At 45.5% G+C, this 23,205-nt stretch overlaps 2 protein-coding genes across 3 annotated transcripts in view; both read left to right on the top strand.

Annotated features, from left to right (window-relative positions):
- Positions 1-920: 920 nt before the first annotated feature.
- LOC132772342 (hemoglobin subunit beta-2) lies at positions 921-3,266 on the top strand. The gene is made up of 3 exons (XM_060771339.2): positions 921-1,084; positions 1,205-1,427; positions 2,982-3,266. Exons 1-3 carry the CDS (start codon positions 993-995, stop codon positions 3,108-3,110), a joined length of 444 nt encoding a protein of 147 aa, XP_060627322.2. The 5' UTR covers positions 921-992; the 3' UTR covers positions 3,111-3,266.
- A 4,216-nt stretch (positions 3,267-7,482) lies between these two features.
- The window catches only part of CDCA8 (cell division cycle associated 8), a 30,625-nt gene continuing 14,902 nt past the window's right edge, over positions 7,483-23,205 (top strand). Inside the window, exons 1-6 of one of the 2 annotated variants that reach the window (XM_067466392.1) lie at positions 7,483-7,544; positions 10,607-10,719; positions 15,503-15,631; positions 17,900-17,940; positions 19,880-19,955; positions 22,954-23,087. In XM_067466392.1, coding sequence (XP_067322493.1) covers positions 10,623-10,719; positions 15,503-15,631; positions 17,900-17,940; positions 19,880-19,955; positions 22,954-23,087 — 477 coding nt within the window. In that variant the 5' untranslated portion in view covers positions 7,483-7,544; positions 10,607-10,622. Of the gene's footprint in view, positions 7,559-10,606; positions 10,720-15,502; positions 15,632-17,899; positions 17,941-19,879; positions 19,956-22,953; positions 23,088-23,205 lie in introns of both variants that reach the window. The other variant, XM_067466393.1, reaches the window with a different exon arrangement.

The raw sequence follows: 23,205 nt of genomic DNA, 5'->3' as shown, positions 1-23,205 counted from the left end.
TGACCCTTAGTGAGACCCTTCCATGTCTAGGAGTCTAGCATTCTCTAAACAGAAGCTGTATGGGAGTGCTTGCATCGAGTTGTCCTCCCTAAAAGAATGAGGTTGGATTGGATGACCTTTGGGGAACCCTTCCAAGTCCAGAAATTTAGGATTCTATGAACAGAGGCTGTGTGGCCATCTGTCGAGAGTGCTTGCATTGAGTTGTCCTCTCTGGAAGAATGAGGTTGGATTGGATGACCTTTGGGGAACTCTTCCAAGTCCAGAAATTTAGGATTGTATGAACAGAGGCTGTGTGGCCATCTGTCGAGAGTGCTTGCATTGAGTTGTCCTCTGGAAGAAAGAGGTTGGATTGGATGACCTTTGGGGAACTCTTCCAAGTCCAGAAATTTAGGATTGTATGAACAGAGGCTGTGTGGCCATCTGTCGAGAGTGCTTGCATTGAGTTGTCCTCTCTGGAAGAATGAGGTTGGATTGGATGACCTTTGGGGAACCCTTCCAAGTCCAGAAATTTAGGATTGTATGAACAGAGGCTGTATGGCTATCTGTCAGGAGTGCTTGCATTGAGTCATCCTCCTGACAGAATGAGGTTGGATTGGATGACCTTTGTGGAACCCTTCTATGTTTAGGATTCTCTACACAGAAGATGTATGGCTATCTGTCGGGAGTGCTTGGATGGTGTCTTCCTGCCTGGTGTAATGGGGTTGGACTGGATGGCCCTTGGGGTCCCTCTCTCTGACCCTCTGGCACTGCTTGACCCCTGGGCCTTGGGTTGAGGGCTATGGGTCACTCCACCCATTCTCCTCCTCATCCTCTGTGGCAGGCGAGACTCCCCTTGTCCAGCCCCTCCCTCGTTGGGCCGGAGAGGGGCGTGCCCTCCTTGAGAGGAGGCGGAGCCGTGCCAAAGGGTATAAAGGCCCTGCCAGACCCCCTGGGGTTCATTTCTGCCTTGTCCCCCTCTGAGACCAAAGCCCAGCTTGACCACTTCTGCCACCATGGTGCACTGGACCGCCGAGGAGAAGCAGCTCATCACCAGCCTTTGGGCCAAAGTGGACGTGGCCGCCATCGGGGGAGAATCCCTGGCCGGGTAAACCACCCACCGGGCAGTGGGAGGGGTGGGACCTTGTTTTGTGGGGTGGGGACCAAAGTGACCCCTGCTTTGCCCCCTGACCTTGACCGTTCCCCTCTCCTCCTCCTTCCCCTGCAGTATGATGTGCGTCTACCCCTGGACCCAGAGGTTCTTCCCCGACTTTGGGAACCTGTCCAGCTGCACCGCCATCTGCGCCAACCCGAAGGTCAAGGCCCACGGCAAGAAGGTGCTGACCGCCTTCGGGGACGCCATCAAGAACCTGGACAACATCAAGGACACCTTCGCCAAGCTGAGCGAGCTGCACTGGGAGAAGCTCCACGTGGACCCTGAGAACTTCAAGGTAGGAGGAAAGAGGCACAACACAGTTAGTGGGGCAAAGCCAGGGTGCGGTCACTCCCGAGTGCCAGGAGTGACCGCATTGTGCCAGGAGGAACCACAAAGTGTCAGGAGTGACCACATATCTCAGGAGCAACTGCATGGTGGCAGGAGTGACCACATAGTGTCAGGAATGACTACATTGTGCTAGGAGTGACCGCATGGTGTCAGGAGTGACCGCATAGTGTCAAGGATAACCAGATGGTGTCAGGAGTGACCACGTAGTGTCAGGAGTGACCGCATGGTGTCTGGGGTGACCGTATGGTGTCTGGAGTGACTGCACAGTGTCTGGAGTAACCATGTAGTGCCGGGAGTGGCCGCATGGTGTCAGGAGTGACCGCATAGTGTCAGGGGTGACCGCATGGTATCAGGAGTGACTGCATGGTGTCTGCAGTGACCATGTAGCGCTGGAGTGACCACATAGTGTCAGGAGTGACCGCATAGTGTCAGAAGTGACTGCATATGTCAGGAGTGACCGCATAGTGTCAGAAGTGACTGCATATGTCAGGAGTGACCACATGGTGCCAGGAGTGACTGCATAGTGTCTGGAGTGACCACATATATCAGGAGTGACTGCATAGTATCAGGAGTGACCACATAGCGTCAGGAGTGACCACATATGTAAGGAGCAACTGGTTTCAGGAGTGACTACATAGTGTCAGGAGTGACCACATTGTGCCAGGAGTGACTGCATGGTGTCTGGAGTGATTGCATAGTATCTGGAGTGACCGCATGGTGTCTGGAGTGACCACATGGTGTCTGGAGTGACCACATAGTGCCAGGAGTGACCATATTGCACCAGGAGTGACCACATAGTGCCAGGAGTGAACACATAGTGCCAGGAGTGACCACATAATGCCAAGAGTGACTGCATTGTGTCAGGGATGACCACATAGTGTCAGGAGTGACCACATAATGCCAAGAGTGACTGCATTGTGTCAGGGATGACCACATAGTGCCAGGAGTGACCACATAATGCCAAGAGTGACTGCATTGTGCCAGGGATGACCACATAGTGCCAGGAGTGACCACATAATGCCAAGAGTGACTGCATTGTGTCAGGGATGACCACATAGTGCCAGGAGTGACCATGGAAGGGGACTCAAAGGCCACCTAGTACAACCCCTGGCTCTCCATATGGACTGGATGGCCTTTGTGTCCCCTTCCAACTGTACTATATATCCATTGGGGTTAAGAGGTGGGATACTACGTCTCTCTGCAAGGCAACATGTCAAGAAATGGCCTTTGTGGGCAAAGGCCGCTGTGTCCTGTTTTGGAAACCCTAGAGTTAGACTAAGGTTGGATCTCTACTGCCAAATGTGGTCATCGTAGAGTAGGCCTGGGCCAACTTTGGCCCGCCCTCCAGATGTTTTGGACTCCAACTCCCACCATTCCTAGGAATGGTGGGAGTTGGAGTCCAAAACATCTGGAGGGAGGGCCAAAGTTGGCCCAGGCCCGATGTAGAGCCTTCTAATGGACTTTGAGTGGCCCCAAAGACCCACCTCTGCTCTCCTTCCAGCTCCTGGGCCAAGTCCTCCTGGTCACCCTGGCCGGTCACTACGGGAAGGACTTCACCCCGGCCTGCCACGCCGCCTACCAGAAGCTGGTCAACGTGGTGTCCCACTCCTTGGCCCGCAAGTACCACTGAGAAAGGGTCACCGCAGCCCCAAGGAGCAGCGGCAGCAGTGGCCATCGTGATCCTTGACCCCTGCCTGTGTGTGTGTGGGAGGGGGGGGAGTGAAAAGCCCCCTGTCCGCATCGCTTGACCGTCCAATAAAAGCTACCCCTGAAACCTGAGACAACACTCCCCCGCCTGGTCTTGTGCCTCCTTTCTGTCTCTTTTGGGGTCCGGTCGGAGGTGGGACGGAGGTCCAGGGAATGGGGACCCCTATGGCTGGGAAGTATGGGGGGGGTACTCCCCAAATTTGGGGGTAAACAAATGGAGCAATGGATTCTCCTCGGGGAGATAGGGTAGGCCGTAAATAAAGCATTATTATTATTATTATTATTATTATTATTATTATTATTATTCAAATCTCAATGGAGCAAAGGGTTTGAATGACAGGGAGAGAGATGTGCTGGACTGTTGCATCCATCGCTCCCAACCTGTCCTGGCATTCCTGCCTGGGGATTATGGGCATTGTGGTCCATCATAAACACACATGCAAAATTATTATTATTCAAATCTCAATGGAGCAATGGCTTTGAATGACAGGGAGAGAGATGTGCTGGACTGTTGCATCCATCACTCCCAACCAGTTCTGGCATTCCTGCCTGGGGATTATGGGCATTGTGGTCCATCATAAACACACATGCAAAATTATTATTATTCAAATCTCAATGGAGCAATGGCTTTGAATGACAGGGAGAGAGATGTGCTGGACTGTTGCATCCATCACTCCCAACCAGTTCTGGCATTCCTGCCTGGGGATTATGGGCATTGTGGGCCATCATAAACACACATGCAAAATTATTATTATTCAAATCTCAATGGAGCAATGGCTTTGAATGACAGGGAGAGAGATGTGCTGGACTGTTGCATCCATCGCTCCCAAACAGTCCTGCCTGGGGATTATGGGCATTGTGGTCTATCATAAACACACACTCAAAAAGGTAAAGGTTTCCCCTTGACATGAAGTCTGATAAATTGTATATACATATAATACTAATCATATAGTAATGTAATAAAATATAATACTACTAATAATATAATATCATAATATAATGCTACTAATAGTATAATATAATAAGAATATCATAATATAATAATCCTTAATATCATAATATAAAAAGGCTTCCCCTTGGCATGAAGTCTGATAAATTGTATATACATATAATACTAATAATATAGTAATGTAATAAAATATAATACTAATAATAATATATCTGTGGACTGGACTGACCTTGAAGGAGCTGGGGGTGGTGACGGCCGACAGGGAGCTCTGGCGTGGGCTGGTCCATGAGGTCACGAAGAGTTGGAGACGACTGAACGAATGAACAAAATATCTGTGGAATGACCAGGGTGAGACAAAGGACTCTTGTCTGCTGGGGCTAGGTGTGAATGTTTCAACTGACCACCTTGATTAGCATACAATGGCCTGACTTTGCCTGGGGCAAACTTTTGTTGAGAGGTGATTAGATGTCCCTGCCTGCTTCCTCTCTGTTGTTGTGCTGTTGCAGTTTTAGAGTTTTTGAAACATTCACTCCTAGCCCCAGCAGACAAGAGTCCTTTGTCCCACCCTGGTCATTCCATAGATATATAAACCCATTTTCCTAGTTCCAACAGACCTCACAACCTCTGAGGATGCTTGCCATAGGTGCAGGCGAAACGTCAGGAGAGAATGCCTCTAGACCATGGCCGTATAGCCCGGAAAAACCTACAACAATCCAGTGACTCCGGCCATGAAAGCCTTCAACAATACAAGGTGGTCAGTTGAAACATTCACACCTAGCTCCAGCAGACAAGAGTCCTTTGTCCCACCCTGGTCATTCCACAGATATATAAACCCACTTTCCTATTTCCAACAGACCTCACCACCTCTAAGGATGCTTGCCATGGGTGCAGGCGAAACGCCAGGAGAGAATGCCTCTAGAACATGGTCATATAGCCCAAAAAAAACATACAACAACCCAATCAGGGACTGCTAATCACCTCTCACCAAAAGATTGCCCCAGGCACTAACAAGCCACACCATACAACTGCCAGGCCATCAAATGCTAATCAAGGGGGTCAGTTGAAACATTCCCACCTAGCTCCAGCAGACAAGAGTTCTTTGTCCCACCCTGGTTATTCCACAGATATATAAACCCTTTTTCCTACTTCCAACAGACCTCACTACCTCTGAGGATGCTTGCCAGAGATGCAGGCGAAACGTCAGGAGAGAATGCCTCTAGAACACGGCCATAGAGCCCGAAAAAACCTACAACAACCCAATATAGTAATGTAATAAAATATAATAATACTACTAATAATACAATATAATAATAATAATAATAATATCATAATATCATAATATAATAAAGGTAAAGGTTTCCCCTTGACACGAAGTCTGATAAATTGTATATACATATAATACTAATAATATAGTAATGTAATAAAATATAATACTACTAATAATACAATATAATAATAATTAAAGGTTTTCCCTTGACATGAAGTCTGATAAAATGTGTACACATATAATATTTTCTGTTGGTCATGAGTGTACTGCGTGCCAAGTTTGGTTCAATTCCATCGCTGGTGGGATTCAGAACGCTCTTTGATTGCAGGTGAACTATAAATCCCAGCAACTACAACTCCCAAATGTTAAGGTCTATTTTCCTCCAAACTCCAACAATGTTCACATTTGGTCATATTGAGCATTCATGCCAAGTTTGGTCCAGATCCATCCTTGTTTGAGTCCACAGTGCTCTCTGGATGGAGGTGAACTACAATTCCCATACTCAAGGTGAATGCCCACCAAACCCTTCCAGTATTTTCCCCAAACACCACAAGTCTTCACATTTGGTCACATTGAGTATGGTCCTGATCCATTATTGCCAAGCTTGGTCTAGATCTATCATTGTTTGAGTCCACAGTGTTCTCTGGATGGAGGTGAACTACAACTCCCAAACTCAAGGTCAATGCCCAACAAACCCTGTTGGCCATGGGAGTTCTGTGAACTAAGGTTGGTTCAATTCCATCCATGGTGGGGTTCAGAATGCTGTTTGTTTGCAGGTGAACTATAAATTCCAGCAACTACAACTCCCAAATATTAAGGTCTATTTTCCCCAACCTCCAATAATGTTCACATTTGAGCCTATTGAGTATTCATGCCAAGCTTGGTCCAGATCCATCCTTGTTTGAGTCCACAGTGCTCTCTGGATGTACGTGAACTACAACTCCCAAACTCAATGTCAGTGCCCACCAAACCCTGTTGGCCATGGGAGTTCTGTGTGCCAAGGTTGGTTCAATTCCATCACTGGCGGAGTTCAGAATGCTCTTGGATTGCAGGTGAACTATACATCCCAGCAACTACAACTCCCAAATGTCAAGGTCTATTTTCCCCGAACTCCAGCAATGTTCACATATGGTCATATTGAGTATCTGTGCCAAGTTTGGTCTAGATCCATCCATGTTTGAGTCCACAGTGCTCTCTGGATGTAGGTGAACTACAACTCCCAAACTCAAGGTCAATACCCTTGTAGTATTTTCTGTTGGTCATGGGAGAACTGTGTGCTAAGTTTGGTTCAATTCCATCACTGTCAGTGTTCAGAATGCTCTTGGATTGTAGGTGAACTATAAATCCCAGAAACTACAACTCCCAAATATTAAGGTCTATTTCCCCCAAACTCCAGCAATGTTCAGTTTTGGTTATATTGAGTGTTTATGCCAAGTTTGGTCCAGATCCATCCTTGTTTGAGTCCACAGTGCTCTCTGGATGTAGGTGCACTACAACTCCCAAATATTAAGGTCTATTTTCCCCAAACTCCAGCAATGTTCAGTTTTGGTTATATTGAGTATTCATGCCAAGTTTGGTCCAGATCCATCCTTGTTTGAGTCCACAGTGCTCTCTGGATGTAGGTGAACTACAACTCCCAAACTCAAGGTCAATGCCCACCAAACCCTGTTGGCCATGGGAGTTCTATGTGCCAAGGGTGGTTCAATTCCATCCTTGGTGGGGTTCAGAATGCTCTTGGATTGTAGGTGTACTATAAATCCCAGCAACTACAACTCCCAAATGTCAATCTCTATTGACTCCTCTCTCTTCCAAGGGCGGGGCTGTCAACAAACGAGCGCCCCCTGGCGGTGAGGCTCCCGAAAGCCGCGCCTGCGCCGTGCGGACGCGGAGAGACTACATTTCCCGGCAGGCCTTTGGGCGACGCTGGAACTGCGCAGGCGCCTGCCATCGCGCGGACTCCCTCTGCCTGTGTCTGTGCCTTAACCCCCGCCTCTCCCTCCCGCCCGCCTTCGCGTCTTCTGATTGGTGGAGCGCATGAGCTGGCCTGCGCTGATTGGCTAAGACGCGCAGGCGACTGAATTTAAATCTAACAGTTGAGGAAGAGAAAGCAAGAGAGAGAGAGAGAGACACAAAAGGGAGAGGTGAGTTCTCAGAGGTATTATTATTATTATTTATCTCTCTATATATTCATATTATTATTATATTCATATTATTATTTATTTGTGTCCTACTTTCCTCTCTACCAATGAGAGTCAGAACTGATTATTATTATGATTGGATTATTATTATATTTATTTTATTGTCATGCTTTCCTCTCTTCCAATGAAATCCAAAGCTTATTATTATTATTATTATTATTATTATATTTTATTGTCCTGCTTCCCTCTCTTCCAGTGAAATCCAAAGCTAATTATTATTATTATTATTTATTAATTATTAGTGTCCTGCTTCCCTATCTTCCAATGAAATCCAAAGCTTATTATTATTATTATTATTATTATTATTATTATATTTTATTGTCATACTTCCCTCTTTTCCAATGAGACTCAAACCCGATTATTATTATTATTGGATTATTATATTATATATTTATTGTCATGCTTTTCTTTCTTCTAATGTGACTGAAAGCTATTATTATTATTGAATTATTATCTTAATAAATACATACATAATATAATGCTTTCCTCTCTTCTGATTATTATTATTGTTATTATTATTGGATTATTATGTTTATTATCATGCTTTCTTCTGATTAATATTATTATTGAATTATTATCTTAATAAATACATAATATAATGCTTTCCTCTCTTCTGATTATTATTATTGTTATTATTATTGGATTATTATATTTATTATCATGCTTTCTTCTGATTAATATTATTATTGAATTATTATCTTAATAAATACATACTTAATATAATGCTTTCCTCTCTTCTGATTATTATTGTTGTTATTATTATTATTGGATTATTATATTATTTATTATCATGCTTTCTTCTGATTAATATTATTATTGGATTATTATTATATTTATTTTATTGTCATGCTTTCCTCTCTTCCAATGAAATCCAAAGATTATTATTATTATTATTATTATTGTATATTTGTGTCATGCTTTCCTCTCTTCTAATGCGACCCAAAGCTATTATTATTATTATTGAATAATTATATTAATTAATTAATAATATAATGTTTTCCTTTCTTTTGATTATAATAATAATAATTATTATTATTATTAGTGTCATGCTTCCCTCTTTTCCAATGAGACTCAAACCTGATTATTATTATTATTATTATTATTATAGGATTATTATATTAATTAATAAATAAGACAGTGTTTTCCTCTCTTTTGATTATTATTATTATTGTTGGATTATTATTATATTTATTATTATAGGATTGTTATATTAATTAATAAATAAGACAGTGTTTTCCTCTCTTTTGATTATTATTATTATTATTATTGTTGGATTATTATTATATTTATTATTATTATTATTAGTGTCATGCTTCCCTCTTTTCCAATGAGACTCAAACCTAATAATAATAATAATTATTGTTGAATTATTATATTAATTAATAAATAATACAATGTTTTCCTCTCTTTTGATTATTATTATCATATTATTATTACTATATTTATTTTATTGTCCTGCTTCCCTCTTTTCCAATGAGACTCAAACTTTATTATTATTATTATTATTATAATATTAATAAATATAATATAATGCTTTCCTCTCATCTGATTATTATTATTATTATTGGATTATTAAATATTATTTATTTCTTGTCATGCTTTCCTCTCTTCCAATGAAATCCAAAGCTTATTATTATTATTATTATTATTATTAATTATTAGTGTCATGCTTCCCTCTTTTCCAATGAGACTCAAATCTGATTATTATTATTGAATTATAATATAATGTTTTCCTCTCTTTTGATTATTATTATTATTGGATTATTATAATATTTATTATTATTATTATTATTATTATTATTATTATTATTAGTGTCATGCTTCCCTCTTTTCCAATGAAACTCAAACCTGATTATTATTATTATTGGATTATTATTATATTTATTATTATTATTATTATTATTATTATTAGTGTCATGCTTCCCTCTTTTCCAATGAGACTCAAACCTGATTATTATTATTATTGAATTATAATATAATGTTTTCCTCTCTCTTGATTATTATTATTGGATTATTATTATATTTGTTATTATTATTAGTGTCATGCTTCCCTCTTTTCCAATGAGACTCAAACCTGATTGTTGTTATTATTATTATTATTGAATTATAATATAATGTTTTTTCTCTTTTGATTATTATTATTATTGGATTATTATTATTATTAGTGTCATGCTTCCCTCTTTTCCAATGAGACTCAAACCTGATTGTTATTATTATTATTATTATTATTATTATTGAATTATAATATAATGTTTTCCTCTCTTTTGATTATTATTATTATTGGATTATTATTATATTTATTATTATTATTATTATTTGTGTCATGCTTCCCTCTTTTCCAATGAGACTCAAACCTTATTATTATTATTATTATTATTGGATTATTATAATATTTATTATAATATTTATTATTATTATTATTATTTGTGTCATGCTTCCCTCTTCTCCAATGAGACTCAAACCTGATTATGATTGAATTATTATATTAATAAATTAATATAATGTTTTCCTCTCTCTTGATTATTATTATTGGATTATTATTATATTTATTATTATTATTATTAGTGTCATGCTTCCCTCTTTTCCAATGAGACTCAAACCTGTTCTTCTGTTTCCGCCATCTGCTTCTCTGGCCCTGGAACTCAACAAAAAAGCTCCTGTTTTGTAGCGGTTTTCTATGAGGCGGGTGAGGTGGTCGTCCTTTGTGATATTATACATTTTTCTCAGGAGGAGGCGGTGGTTCATGGTATCATAAGCCACTGATAGGTCTATGAAGACAGCTCCTGTGATCTGCTCCCTTTCAAAGCCATCTTCTAGGATGCAGAGATGCCTTTGTGGCACACAGCTTTGGAAGCCTCCTCTCTTCCTTCTGGCAAATGCTGGGTCCATCTCCTTCTTTCCTTCCAGGCTTGCACCCACCACCTTCATGCTGGCTGCAGAATCCAAAGGCTCGTGGCTGGAAAGGATGATGGGTTTTCACGCCCCTCTCCCTCTCTTTTCCTTAGGTTTCACCTTCTAACCATGGCTCCTTCGAGGAAGAAAAGATCAAAGGCGACTAGTAAAAATTCGTTGAGGCAAAAGCAGATCGATGCGTTCATCGAGTCCTTTGACCAAGAAGGTAACAACCTCTCTTTGGGAAAGGGGTGGGATAGTGGGGGCGGGGGGACCGGGGATGATGGGACTGTTTGTTCTGAAATCTGGGATTGGAGGTGTGAACCTTGGAGTTCTTCTTGGCCAAAGTCTGGAGTCCTGCGTTCTGCCCTCTGGAGAAACCCCAGGGTGAACCTGTCATCATCGTTGTTGTTGTTGTTGTTATTATTATTATTATTATTATTATTATTATTATTATTTGAAACACAACAAGATGAGTCCACAGCAGACAAGGTCAGTCTGCTGCCTGTTGTATTGGATTACACATCAGACCCTTCCCAAGTGTTTAGGATTGTTTGATGTATCCGCAAATAATGTGTGCAAATCCCAGTAAGGTGGCCTTCTGCAGCTGGCAGGTGGTAATTTTGTCAGCACTGATTGTGCTTAAGTGCAGGCCAAGGTCTTGAGGCACTGCACCCAGTGTGCTCATCACCACTGGGACCCCCTTGACTGGCTTGTGCCACAGTCCTTGCAGTTTGATCTTTAAATCCTCATATTGTGTCAGCTTTTCCAGTTGTTTCTCTTCAATCCTGCTGTCACCTGGGATTGCGACATCAACGATCCATACTTTGTTTTTTAACACGATTGTTAGGTCAGGAGTCTTGTGTTCCAAAACATTGTCTGTCTGGATTCGGAAGTCCCAGAGGAGTTTGGCGTGTTCCTTCTCTGTAATTCTTTCCGGCTTGTGATCCTACCAGTTTTTTGTTGCAGGCAGATGGTGTTTGTGGCACAAGTTCCAATGGATCATCTGAGCAACGGTGTTGGGCCTCTGCTTGGAGTCTGTCCGCGCGAACTTCTTGCAGCAGCTGAGGATGGGATCTATTATTATGATTAAACGAGATCTCTCTGCTAGGTTTCGTATCACAAAATCACAAGTCGAGCACTTCCCCAGCGTCTAGGATTCTGTGATGTATTTTCGAATGGTGCGTGCAGATCCAAGTCTGGTGGCCTTTTGCAGTTGACAGAGCGTGATTTTGGCGATGTTTATCGTTTCCAAATGCCGGCTGCGATCTTTTGGCACGGCCACCCAGTGTGCCCATTATTACCACTGGGACCACCTGTACTGGTTGATGCCACCAGAGCCTTTGCCGTTTGATTTTGAGGTCTTGATAGCGACTGAGTTTCTCCTGTTGTTTTTCCTCAATGCGACTCTTACCTGGAATGGCGACATCAATCATCCAAACTTTTTCCTTTTCCACAATCGTGGTGTATTGTGTTCCAAAACTTTGTCAGTCTGGATTTGAGAGTCCCACAGGGTTTTTGCATGTTCATTTTCCACTCCATTTGCAGGTTCATGATCCCTTTACCAGTTCTCGACTCCTGGCAGATGGTCCTTGCGACATAAGTTTATTTAGAATCATAGAATCCTAGAATCCAAGAGTTGGAAGAGACCTCCTAGGCCATCATCCAGTCCAACCCCATTCTGCCAAGAAGCAGGAACATTGCATTCAAATCACCCCTGACAGATGGCCATCCAGCCTCTGCTTAAAAGCTTCCAAAGAAGGAGCCTCCACCACACTCCCTCCGGGGCAGAGAGTTCCACTGCTGAACGGCTCTCACAGTCAGGAAGTTCTTCCTAATGTTCAGGTGGAATCTCCTCTCTTGTAGTTTGGAGCCATCGTTCCATTGCGTCCTAGTCTCCAAGGAAGCAGAAAACAAGCTTGCTCCCTCCTCCTCCCTGTGGCTTCTTCTCACATATTTATACATGGCTATCATATCTCCTCTCAGCCTTCTCTTCTTCAGGCTAAACATACCCAGCTCCTTAAGCCACTCCTCATAGGGCTTGTTCTCCAGACTCTTGATCTGCTCCCTCCTCCCTGTGGCTTCCTCTCACATATTTATACATGGCTATCATATCCCCTCTCAGTCTTCTCTTCTTCAGGCTAAACATACCCAGCTCCTTAAGCCGCTCCTCATAGGGCTTGTTCTCCAGACCTTTTATCATTTTTGTCGCCCTCCTCTGGACACATTCCAGCTTAGAGTCAATCTCTCTTTTGAATTGTGGTGCCCAGAATTGGACACAATATTCCAGGTGTGGTCTAACCAAAGCAGAATAGAGCATGGGGAGCATTACTTCCTTAGATCTAGATATTTTATTTATTTTGGGTATTTTTACCCCGCCGTTCTCAACCTCCAACCGGCACAAATTCGATGCCTACAATTCAATACAGTAAAATACAAATAACAGTAGTTACAAATAATTAAAGCATTAAATTAATGCAGTAAAATCTAATAGAAAAGAAGCCAGCCTGGTGGCCATCATTTCTCCAAGTTCTGTAATTAGTGAGTCCATTCTGCTTATCATAGTCCATTTCCTTGTCAGTCTGCCAGATGACCCAAACGCCTGGTCCCATATCCATGTTTTTAATTTCCTTCTAAAAGAGAGGAGGGATGACGATGATCTAATTTCCCCGGGGAGTGAATTCCACAGGCAGGGGGGCCACCACCGAGAAGGCCGTCCCTCCAGTGAATCATCAAGTTCCAGTGAACTACTCGGGCCACAGAGTTGTGCCTCTGTTTGTAGTCCGTCTGTGAGATTTTCTTGCAGCAGCTGAGGAAATGGTCCATGATTTCCTCGGCTTCCTTGCAGAGTCTGCATTTTGGGACCTCAGCTGATTTTTCAATCCTGGCCTTGATGGCCTTTGTCCTGATGGCTTGCTCCTGGGCTGCAAGAAGCAGGCCTTCTTCTGTCTCCTTCTTCAGGGTTCCATTCATGAGCCATCACCAGGTCTTCTCCTTTTCAACAACTACTTCTCCTCCTCCTCCTCCTTTTTCTCCTTCTCCTTTTTCTCCTTCTCCTTGTCCTTCTTCTCCTCCTCCTCCTCCTCCTCCTTCTCCTTCTTTTCCTCCTCCTCCTTCTCCTCCTCCTTCTCCTCCTCTTCCTCCTCCTTCTTCTCCTTCTTCTTCTCCTCCTTTTCCTTCTTCTTCTCCTTCTTCTCCTTCTCCTCCTCCTTCTCCTCCTCCTCCTCCTCCTTAGAAACACAACAAGATGAGAACACAGCCAACAAGATCTCTGTGCTGGTTGTTGTATTGGATCCCACCTAACCAAAACAAAACAGTCGTGCTTTCTAGGTCTGTTCTTGGGGTTCTTTGGGGCACTCACTCAGAACTTTGTATTGGATGGACCACATCAGCTCTGATGCCTTCGATAGGGTCCTCATGGTTTTCTGTGGGCGAGGGGTAGATGCCGTGTGTCCTGTATTTCAAAAACTAGAGCTGATAGGGCGAATCGGGTGCCATTTTTGGATCCAGTGGGTCAAATATAAACAAGGATACCATTGGAGGCACCCCAATGTGTGTTGGCCTGATTTATAGTTATATCTCATACTTTTCCTTGTAAATGTCAAAGCATGCTTGGAAATGGGACCAGTGTGGGCTTGTTAACCTGTCTTAAGGTTTGTATGTCCTCTTGAAATGGATTTCTAATGCTTGTAATGTTTTCGTGTTACGTTGTCATGTTAGAACGGTGCAGTGACACCGGCCCAATGAAACATCCTCTATGCAAACTCCAATTTAGGATAAGAACAAACGGCCAAATTGTGTACTGGCTCATCCATCGTGCATCTCGCCTCTTTGTTCTAATGCCAGTCTCGGTCTCTTCTAAATCATGTATGTGTGTGCCTCTACAGCAGGCATAGATTACTGCAATGCGCTCTACATGGGGTTGCCTTTGAAGACTGTTCGGAAACTGCAATTAGTCCAATGGGTGGCAACTAGATTACTCACGGGAGCGTCATTCAGGAAGCATACCAACCCCCCCCCCCCCTCCCCATTATGTCCACTGGCTGCCAATCCAGTTCCGAGCACAATTCAAAGTGCTGGTTTTGACCTATAAATCCCTATACGGCTCCAGTCCAGCATACCTGTCCGAACGTATCCCTTTCTATGTCTCACCTCAAAGTTTAAGATCTTCTGGGGAGGCCCCGCTCTTGGCCCCACCTCTGTCTCAAACATGCATGGCGGGGATGAGGGACAGGGCCCTCTCGGTGGTGGCCCCCCACCTGTGGAATTCACTCTCCGCGGAAATTAGGTCATCTTCATCCCTCCTCAGCGTTAGAAAGAAGGTAAAAACGTGGACGTGGGACCAGGCCTTCGAGTAATTAGGCAGAAATGATCATTGACAATGGCTTGAAAGTGGATTATGGATAAGTTAAACAGAGTACTCAATCATAGTATATGGCTAGATAAATGGCCACCTGACTGGTGATAGCTGAGTAGACTGTAAGTATATGGCTTTAATGTTTTTATGCTTTTACTATTATATTATTGGCATTTGTATTTTACCACCACCGAGAAGACCCTGCTCCTCGTCCCCACCGATCTCACTTGTGGGGCCAAGAGCAGGGCCTCCCCAGACGATCTTGAACTCTGAGGCGGGACGTTGAAGGAGATCCATTCGGACAGGTACGCTGGGCCGGAGCTGTATAGGGTTTTGTAGGTCAAAACCAGCACTTTGAATTGTGCTCGGAACCGGATCGGCAGCCAGTGGAGCTGACATAGCAGAGGGGTGCTATGTTCCCTGTATGATGCTCCGGTGAGTAATCCGGCCGCTGGACTAATTGAAGTTTCCGAACAGTCTTCAAAGGCAACCCCTTGTAGAGTGTGTTGCAGTAATCTATCCGGGATGTAACAAGCGGTTGGCCCAGGCCCTCAATACGACTGTTGCATGCTCCCTGTTGACATTTTTAGCATGGCTTTGCGTGTCCTTTGGGCTTTCCTCACACTTGTCTCCTTCCGCTTCCTTCCCAAAGTCGAAAGGCGCATCGAGAAGCTCAGGGCGGGCCTGAAGATGCTGAAGGAGAACGTCAACACCATGTACGACCGGGAGATGCTGCGCCTGCCCACTGCTCTCCGGGACATGAACTGGATCACCTACTGCGGTACTTGGCGCTAGGGACCGGTGTCTTGAGTAACTTTTCAATAACTTTGAAGCACAGGTTCTTTTTTATTGCAATTTCCAGTGTGAGAGGGGACCTCAGATTACAGAGTTTGGGAGTTGTAGTTCACCTACATCCAGAGGAGTGCTGTGGATTCATGCAATGATGGATCTGGACCAAACTTGGCATGAATACTCAATATGCCCAAATGTGAGCACTGGTGGAGTCTGGGGAAAATAGACCTTGACACTTGGGAGTTGTAGTTGCTGGGATTTATAGTTCACCTATAATCAAAGAGCATTCTAAACTCCACCAGTGATGGATTTAAATCAAACTTGGCACACAGAACTCCCATGACTGTTAGAAAACTCTGGAAGGGTTTGGTGGGTATTGACCTTGAGTTTGGGAGCTGTAGTTCACCTGTACCCAGAGGAGTGCTGTGGATTCATGCAATGATGGATCTGGAGCAAACTTGGCATGAATACTCAATATGCCCAAATCTGAGCACTGGTGGAGTCTGGGGAAAATAGACCTTGACATTTGGGAGTTGTAGTTGCTGGGATTTATAGTTCACCTATAATCAAAGAGCATTCTAAACTCCACCAGCGATGGATTTAAACCGAACTTGGCACACAGGACTCCCATGACTATTAGAAAACTCTGGAAGGGTTTGGTGGGTATTGACCTTGAGTTTGGGAGTTGTAGTTCACCTACATCCAGAGGAGTGCTGTGGATTCATGCAATGATGGATCTGGACCAAACTTGGCATGAATACTCAATATGCCCAAATGTGAACACTGGTGGAGTCTGAGGAAAATAGACCTTGACATTTGGGAGTTGTAGTTGCTGGGATGTATAGTTCACCTCCATCCAGAGAGCACTGTGGACTCAAACAATGAAGGATATAAGCCAAACTTGCCACAAGTCCTCCATATGCCCAAATGTAAACACTGGTGGAGTCTGGGGAAAATAGACATTGACATTTGGGAGTTGTAGTTGCTGGGATTTATAGTTCACCTATAATCAAAGAGCATTCTAAACTCCACCAGTGATGGATTTAAATCAAACTTGGCACACAGAACTCCCATGACTGTTAGAAAACTCTGGAAGGGTTTGGTGGGTATTGACCTTGAGTTTGGGAGCTGTAGTTCACCTGTACCCAGAGGAGTGCTGTGGATTCATGCAATGATGGATCTGGAGCAAACTTGGCATGAATACTCAATATGCCCAAATCTGAGCACTGGTGGAGTCTGGGGAAAATAGACCTTGACACTTGGGAGTTGTAGTTGCTGGGATTTATAGTTCACCTATAATCAAAGAGCATTCTAAACTCCACCAGTGATGGATTTAAATCAAACTTGGCACACAGAACTCCCATGACTGTTAGAAAACTCTGGAAGGGTTTGGTGGGTATTGACCTTGAGTTTGGGAGCTGTAGTTCACCTGTACCCAGAGGAGTGCTGTGGATTCATGCAATGATGGATCTGGACCAAACTTGGCATGAATACTCAATATGCCCAAATGTGAGCACTGGTGGACTCTGGGGAAAATAGACCTTGACATTTGGGAGTTGTAGTTGCTGGGATTTATAGTTCACCTATAATCAAAGAGCCTTCTGAACTCCACCAACAATAGAATTGGGTCAAATTTCCTACATGGAATCCCCATGACCAACAGAAAATACTGTGTTTTCTGATGGCCTTTGGCGACCCCTTTGACACCCCCTCACGACCCCCTCAGGGGTCCCGACCCCCAGGTTGAGAAACACTGTCCTAGACAGAGAAGGGGGCAGCTGAGACTTAATTTGTGTTCATGGGCACGTATCAGCCCCTCTCCATCCCAAAGGAAGAAGAGGTCCTGGGGTCCCCAAGTATGTTGGGACTACAGCTCCCATCGTCCTCTGGCTGTGCTGTGTAAGAGGCGGCTGTGTCTTGTAGTCCATCACAGCGTCCTGCTCTGAAGACCCCCAGGATCATAGAATCCTAGAGTTGGAGGAGACCTGGTGGGCCATCATCCAGTCCAACCTCATTCTGCCAAGAAGCAGGAATATTGCATTCAAAGCACCCCTGACAGATGGCCATCCAGCCTCTGTTTCAAAGCTTCCAAAGAAGGAGCCTCCACCATACTCCGGGGCAGAGAGTTCCACTGCTGAACGGCTCTCACAGTCAGGAAGTTCTTCCTCATGTTCAGGTGGAATCCTCCTTCCCTTCTCCTCCTTTTCCTGTGTTTCCTTCTGTTTCTAATGGTTGTCTCCCCCCCCCCCCCTTCCAGCTCTCGGAGAAGACACAACGGCCCTGGAGCAGCTTGCCATGGTAGGTCGCACCTCTCTCTCTCTCTCTGTCCCTCTCTTTGGTGTCAATGGGGATCCCCACTCTTTGCGGGTCTGCTCTCCTCAGTTACCCCAAAGCGAGGGAGGAGGCAAGAGGGCTCAGAAGGGAGCCTCTTCCTTCCTGCCTTCACACTGTCAATACTATAGTTTTACTGGTGTGAAATATAGGTTATAGTTTGTAAACTCTGGGTGTCCAGTGTAGGATGTAATGCTCTGCAAGAGTATTTTTATTTATCGTGTCATCAGCAACCAGGCCATTGTATTCCATTTCGAACAGATCAAAACAAACAAATAGATAAAAAAACACAAATTTTGCAAGCTTGGTAGTTGATTAAATGTCCTTTGACCAGTCTCTGGCCCCTTGGAGTGCCTCTGGGGTTGCCTCAAGGAGGTCCTCCATCGTGCATGTGGCAGGGCTCAGGGTGCATTGCAGCAGGTGGTCAGTGGTTTGCTCTTCTCCGCACTCGCATGTCAAGGATTCCACTTTGTGTTCCCGTTTCTTGAGGTTGGTTCTGCATCTCGTGGGGCCAGAGCGCAGTCTGTTCAGCGCCTTCCAAGTCGCCCCGTCCTCTGTGTGCCCAAGGGGGAGCCTCTCATTTGGTATCAGTTCTGGGTTTGAGCCTGCCACTTTTGGACTCTCGCTTGCTGAGGTGTTCCAGCGAGTGTCTCTGTAGATCTAAGAAAACTATTTAAGTCGTTGACATGCTGGCTGATACCCAAACAGGGGATGAGCTGGAGGTGTCTCTGCCTTGGTCCTTTCACTATTGGCTGCTCCTTCCCGGCGGATGTCAGGTGGTGCAATACCGGCTAAGCAGTGTAATTTCTCCAGTGGTGTAGGGCGCAGGCACCCCGTGGTAATGCGGCATGTCTCATTAAGAGCCACATCCACTGTTTTAGTGTGGTGAGATGTGTTCCACACTGGGCATGCGTACTCAGCAGCAGAATACAAGGGCAGATGTCTTCACTGTATCTGGTTGTGATCCCCAGGTTGTGCCAGTCAACTTTTGTATGATATTGTTTCTAGCGCCCACTTTTTGCTTGATGTTCAGGCAGTGCTTCTTGTAGGTCAGAGCAAGAGTTAAAAGGCATAGAATGATTCACTGCCCCTAGAGAGAGAACTGTGAGCTTTTCCTGTATACATCACACATTCCAATTATTATTTATTATTATTATTTACAGCTTTTCTCTTCCGCCCTTCTCTTCACCCCACAGGGGACTCAGGGCGGATTACAGTGTACACATATATGGCAAACATTCAATGCCAATTTTTGACATACAAACATGTACAGACATACACAGAGGCTATTTAACTGTTTCTGGTCGCTTTCCTCGTCCATCTGCGACGCTGATGAAGCACTTCCACATTCCCCGCATGCTTCCCCGCTGGAATGCTCTGCTGGAGTCTCCTTTATGGCCTCATAAATCAGTTAATTTAGCCTCCCCACACTTTAAGGTGGTACCTTATTTTCCTACTTGACAGATGCAACTGTCTTTCGGGTTGCAAAGGTCGACAACAGGCTACACACTATTGGTTGGAAACTCACTCCAACCTGGGCTGGCTTCGAACTCATTCACTTTTGGTCAAAGTGATCTTAATGCAGCTGACACTCAGCCAGCTGCGCCACAATCCCGGTGAAAGTCAGGAGAGAAGGGGCAGATCTAATCTCCAACAGGAGAGAGTTCCAGAGCCGAGGAGCCACCACTGAGAAGGCCCTGTCCCTCGTCCCCACCAGACGCGATTGCGAAGGTGGTGGGACCGAGAGCAGGGCTCCTCCAGAAGAGAAAGTAACTAAATACACGTACCACTTCGTGGATTGGAAGTTGATGAAGGACTACGCACTTTGTTTTCATTGCGAGCCTCTTAGCAGTTGCTCTGAGGCAGAATTTTACTAACATGCACCTGCCTCTCTTTTCCCTTTCAGGTGGGATCGGACGTCAAAGAAATCAACGAAATGGCCTCCAAGGCTTTGCGGACGCCCGTCAGGACTGTCCGGAAAGGTGGGTTGGCAGCCTTTGAAGGCGGGGGGTTAAGACGGCTCGGTCAGAGAGAGAGGGGAGCCCCCAGGAGCTGCCTTGTGCTCACCTGCTCAGGTCGCACAAACCTACCTTTGAAGGGAGAACTGTGGGTGACTTCCTCTCGTGCTTGAGTGTTGTCACCTATTGCACTTCTTGTGCATGGTTTGCTTATTGCACAGCAGCTAGAGATAGGAAGGCAGTCCTGGCAGGCAGCGCAGCGTGATAAAAACAAGGACAGATCAGCCGAGAGAGAGCTTTTCTCCTTCATCCGGCCAGGTGCTGGGGATGCTTTGCGTTTACCTTTCCTGGGGGGGCCCTTGGGGAGTTGGAAAAGACTCAAGTGAACACAGGGAAGGTGGGCCTGTTTGGATGAGCCCAGAGAGCTTCTCCGGCTCCTAGCAAAGTGTATGCGTGTCTGTCTGTGTTGTTGTTGTTAGGCGTGGGAGCCCAGGAGCCCAATCACTACGTCCCTCCCTGCCTTCTGAAAGCATAAGGCAAGGGTCCTCAAACTTTTTGAACCAGGGGCCAGTTCACTGTCCCTCAGACCGTTGGAGGGCCGGACTATAGCTTTTTTTTATTAAAAAATTCAATAAAAATTTCCTCTGCACATTGCAGATATCTTATTTTGCTGCGAGGAAGCAAAATTAGGCAGTAATTCCAGGAGCAGAGAATGGGAAAACTTCCTATTTCGAGTCTGAACAAAATCTGGCTACCAGTATTTTAAAAACTCTAAAATTATCAATGTAAATAAAGAACAAGACTCAAACACAGGGGAACTCCAGACAAGAAACAATCAGGGCCAGCTAATCACCTCTCCCTAAAAAACTGTCAGGCTATGAAATGGCAATCAAGGTGTCCAATTGAAACATTCATCCCTACCTCCAACAGACAAGAGTTCTTTCTCCCACCCTGGATCTTCCACAATTTTCCTAGTTAAAGGTTTCCCTCTGACATGAAGTCCAGTCGTGTCTGACTCTGGGGAGTGGTGCTCACCTGCATTTCTAAGTCGAAGAGCCGGCGTTGTCCATATACACCTCCAAGGTCATGTGGCTGGCATGACTGCATGGAGCGCCGGGGAAGCCTCCCTTAGCTGGCTCACGCTGCCCATCAGGCCCGATGGGCAGCGTGAGCCTGCCAAGGGAGGAGCAGCCCTGCGCGGCCTACTTGCGAGTAAAGCACCTTGCAAGATGCTTTACGTGCAAGTAGGGCACACGGAGCAGCTGCCCTTGGGGACATCCCGTCCAATCCCCTTCTTTCTGCCGGGAAGGAAGGAGGGCACAATCCTATCCCTCCTGACAGATGTCCATCCAGCCTCATAGACATTAGTGGATTCATGGAGAAATAGGTCTGTAGCATCCTAGAGTTGGAAGGGGCTCCCAAAGGTTGTCCAGCCCAACTTCCTTCCTCCAGGCAGGGGAGCACAATCTGATTCCTCCTGACAGATGTCCATCCAGCCTCATAGACATAGAGTGGGCTCATGGGGAAATAGGGCTATAGAATCCTTGACTTGGAAGGGACCCCCAAGGGCCATCCAGCCCAACCCTCTTCTTTCTGCCAGGAAAGAAGGAGGGCACCATCCAAGCCCTCCCAACAGGTGGCCATCCAACTCATAGATATTAATGGGCTCAAGGGGAAATAGGGCTATAGCAAACTAGAGTTGGAAGGGACTCCCAATGGCCATCCAGCCCAACGCCTTCCCTCCAGGCAGGGAAGCACAATCTGATCTCTCCTGACAGATGTCCATCCAGCCTCATAGGCATTAGTGGGCTCAGGGGGAAATAGGGCTGTAGAATCCTTGACTTGGAGGGGACCATCCAGTCCAACCCCCTCTTTCTTCCAGGAAAGAAGGAGGGCACCATCCAAGCCCTCCCAACAGATGGCCATCCAGCTCATAGACATTAATGGGCTCAAGGCTTTGTGGAAAGGGGAAATAGGGCTATAGCAAACTAGAGTTGGAAGGGACTCCCAATGGCCATCCAGCCCAACTCCTTTCCTCCAGGTAGGGAAGTACAATCTGATCCCTCCCAACAGATGTCCATCCAGCCTCATAGACATTAGTGGGCTCATGGGGAAATATGGCTATAGAATCATTGACTTGGAAGGGACCCCCAAGGGCCATCCAGCCCAACCCCCTTCTTTCTTCCAGGAAAGGAGGGCACCATCCAAACCCTCCCAACAGATGTCCATCCAGCCTCACAGACATTAGTGGGATCAGTGGGAAATAGGGCTATAGAATCCTTGACTTGGAAGGGGACCCCCAAGGACCATCCAGCCCAACTCCTTTCCTCCAGGTAGGGAAGCACAAGCTGATCCCTCCCGACAGATGTCCATCCAGCCTCATAGACATTAGTGGGCTCAGGAGGAAATAGAGCTATAGAATCATTGACTTGTAGGGGATCCCCAAGGGTCATCCAGCCGAACCCACTTATTTCGGCCAGGAAAGAAGGAGGGCACCATTCAAGCCCTCCCAACAGATGTCCATCCAGCCTCACAGACATTAATAGGATCAGTGGGAAATAGGGCTATAGAATCCTTGACTTGGGAGGAGACCCCCAAGGGCCATCCAGCCCAACTCCTTCCCTCCAGCAGGCAGGGAAGCACAATCTGATCCCTCCCAACAGATGTCCATCCAGCCTCATAGGCATTAGTGGGCTCATGGGGAAATAGGGCTATAGAATCATTGACTTGAAAGGACCCCCAAGGGTCATCCAGCCTTCACCGGGCTACTTTATCAACCAGCTCTGTCCATCTGGAAGTCCTTCCTAATGTTAATCTGGACTCTCTTTTCCTGCCTCCATTGAGTCCAAGTCTCTGGAGCCCCTGCAGAAGACCAAGCACGACCCTTCCTCCTCCTCCCAGAGAGAGATTCAGGCCTGACCCCCATACCTCCTTCTCTCCCCTCTCCCTTTGCCCCCCTTGCCAATGGCTCTGTGCATTCCTAACTACTTTCCTATGAACCCCTCTCCTTGCCTTCCAACAGCAAAGACCAAGCGGCCCATCGAGGCCATAGAGGAGGAGGCGGGCCCCCCGGTCCTGCCCTTGAGGAAGAGGTCGCGGCAGGAGGAGGAGGCCCCCATCCCCATCGCGCCAGCGCCAGAGCAGAAGCCGCCCAAGGTAAGCCCCTCTCTCTCTCTGCTGCTGCTCCTCAGAGGCATTCATTCACGAGGGATCCACTTCCCCCGGTTGCACTTGGGTGGGCCATGCTCATCATGGCAGGCTAAGGTTTGTTTTT

Source organism: Anolis sagrei, chromosome 3, assembly GCF_037176765.1.
Source record: "Anolis sagrei isolate rAnoSag1 chromosome 3, rAnoSag1.mat, whole genome shotgun sequence".
Classification (NCBI taxonomy): Eukaryota; Metazoa; Chordata; class Lepidosauria; order Squamata; family Dactyloidae; genus Anolis; species Anolis sagrei.
This window is presented reverse-complemented; position numbering and strand designations above follow the sequence as displayed.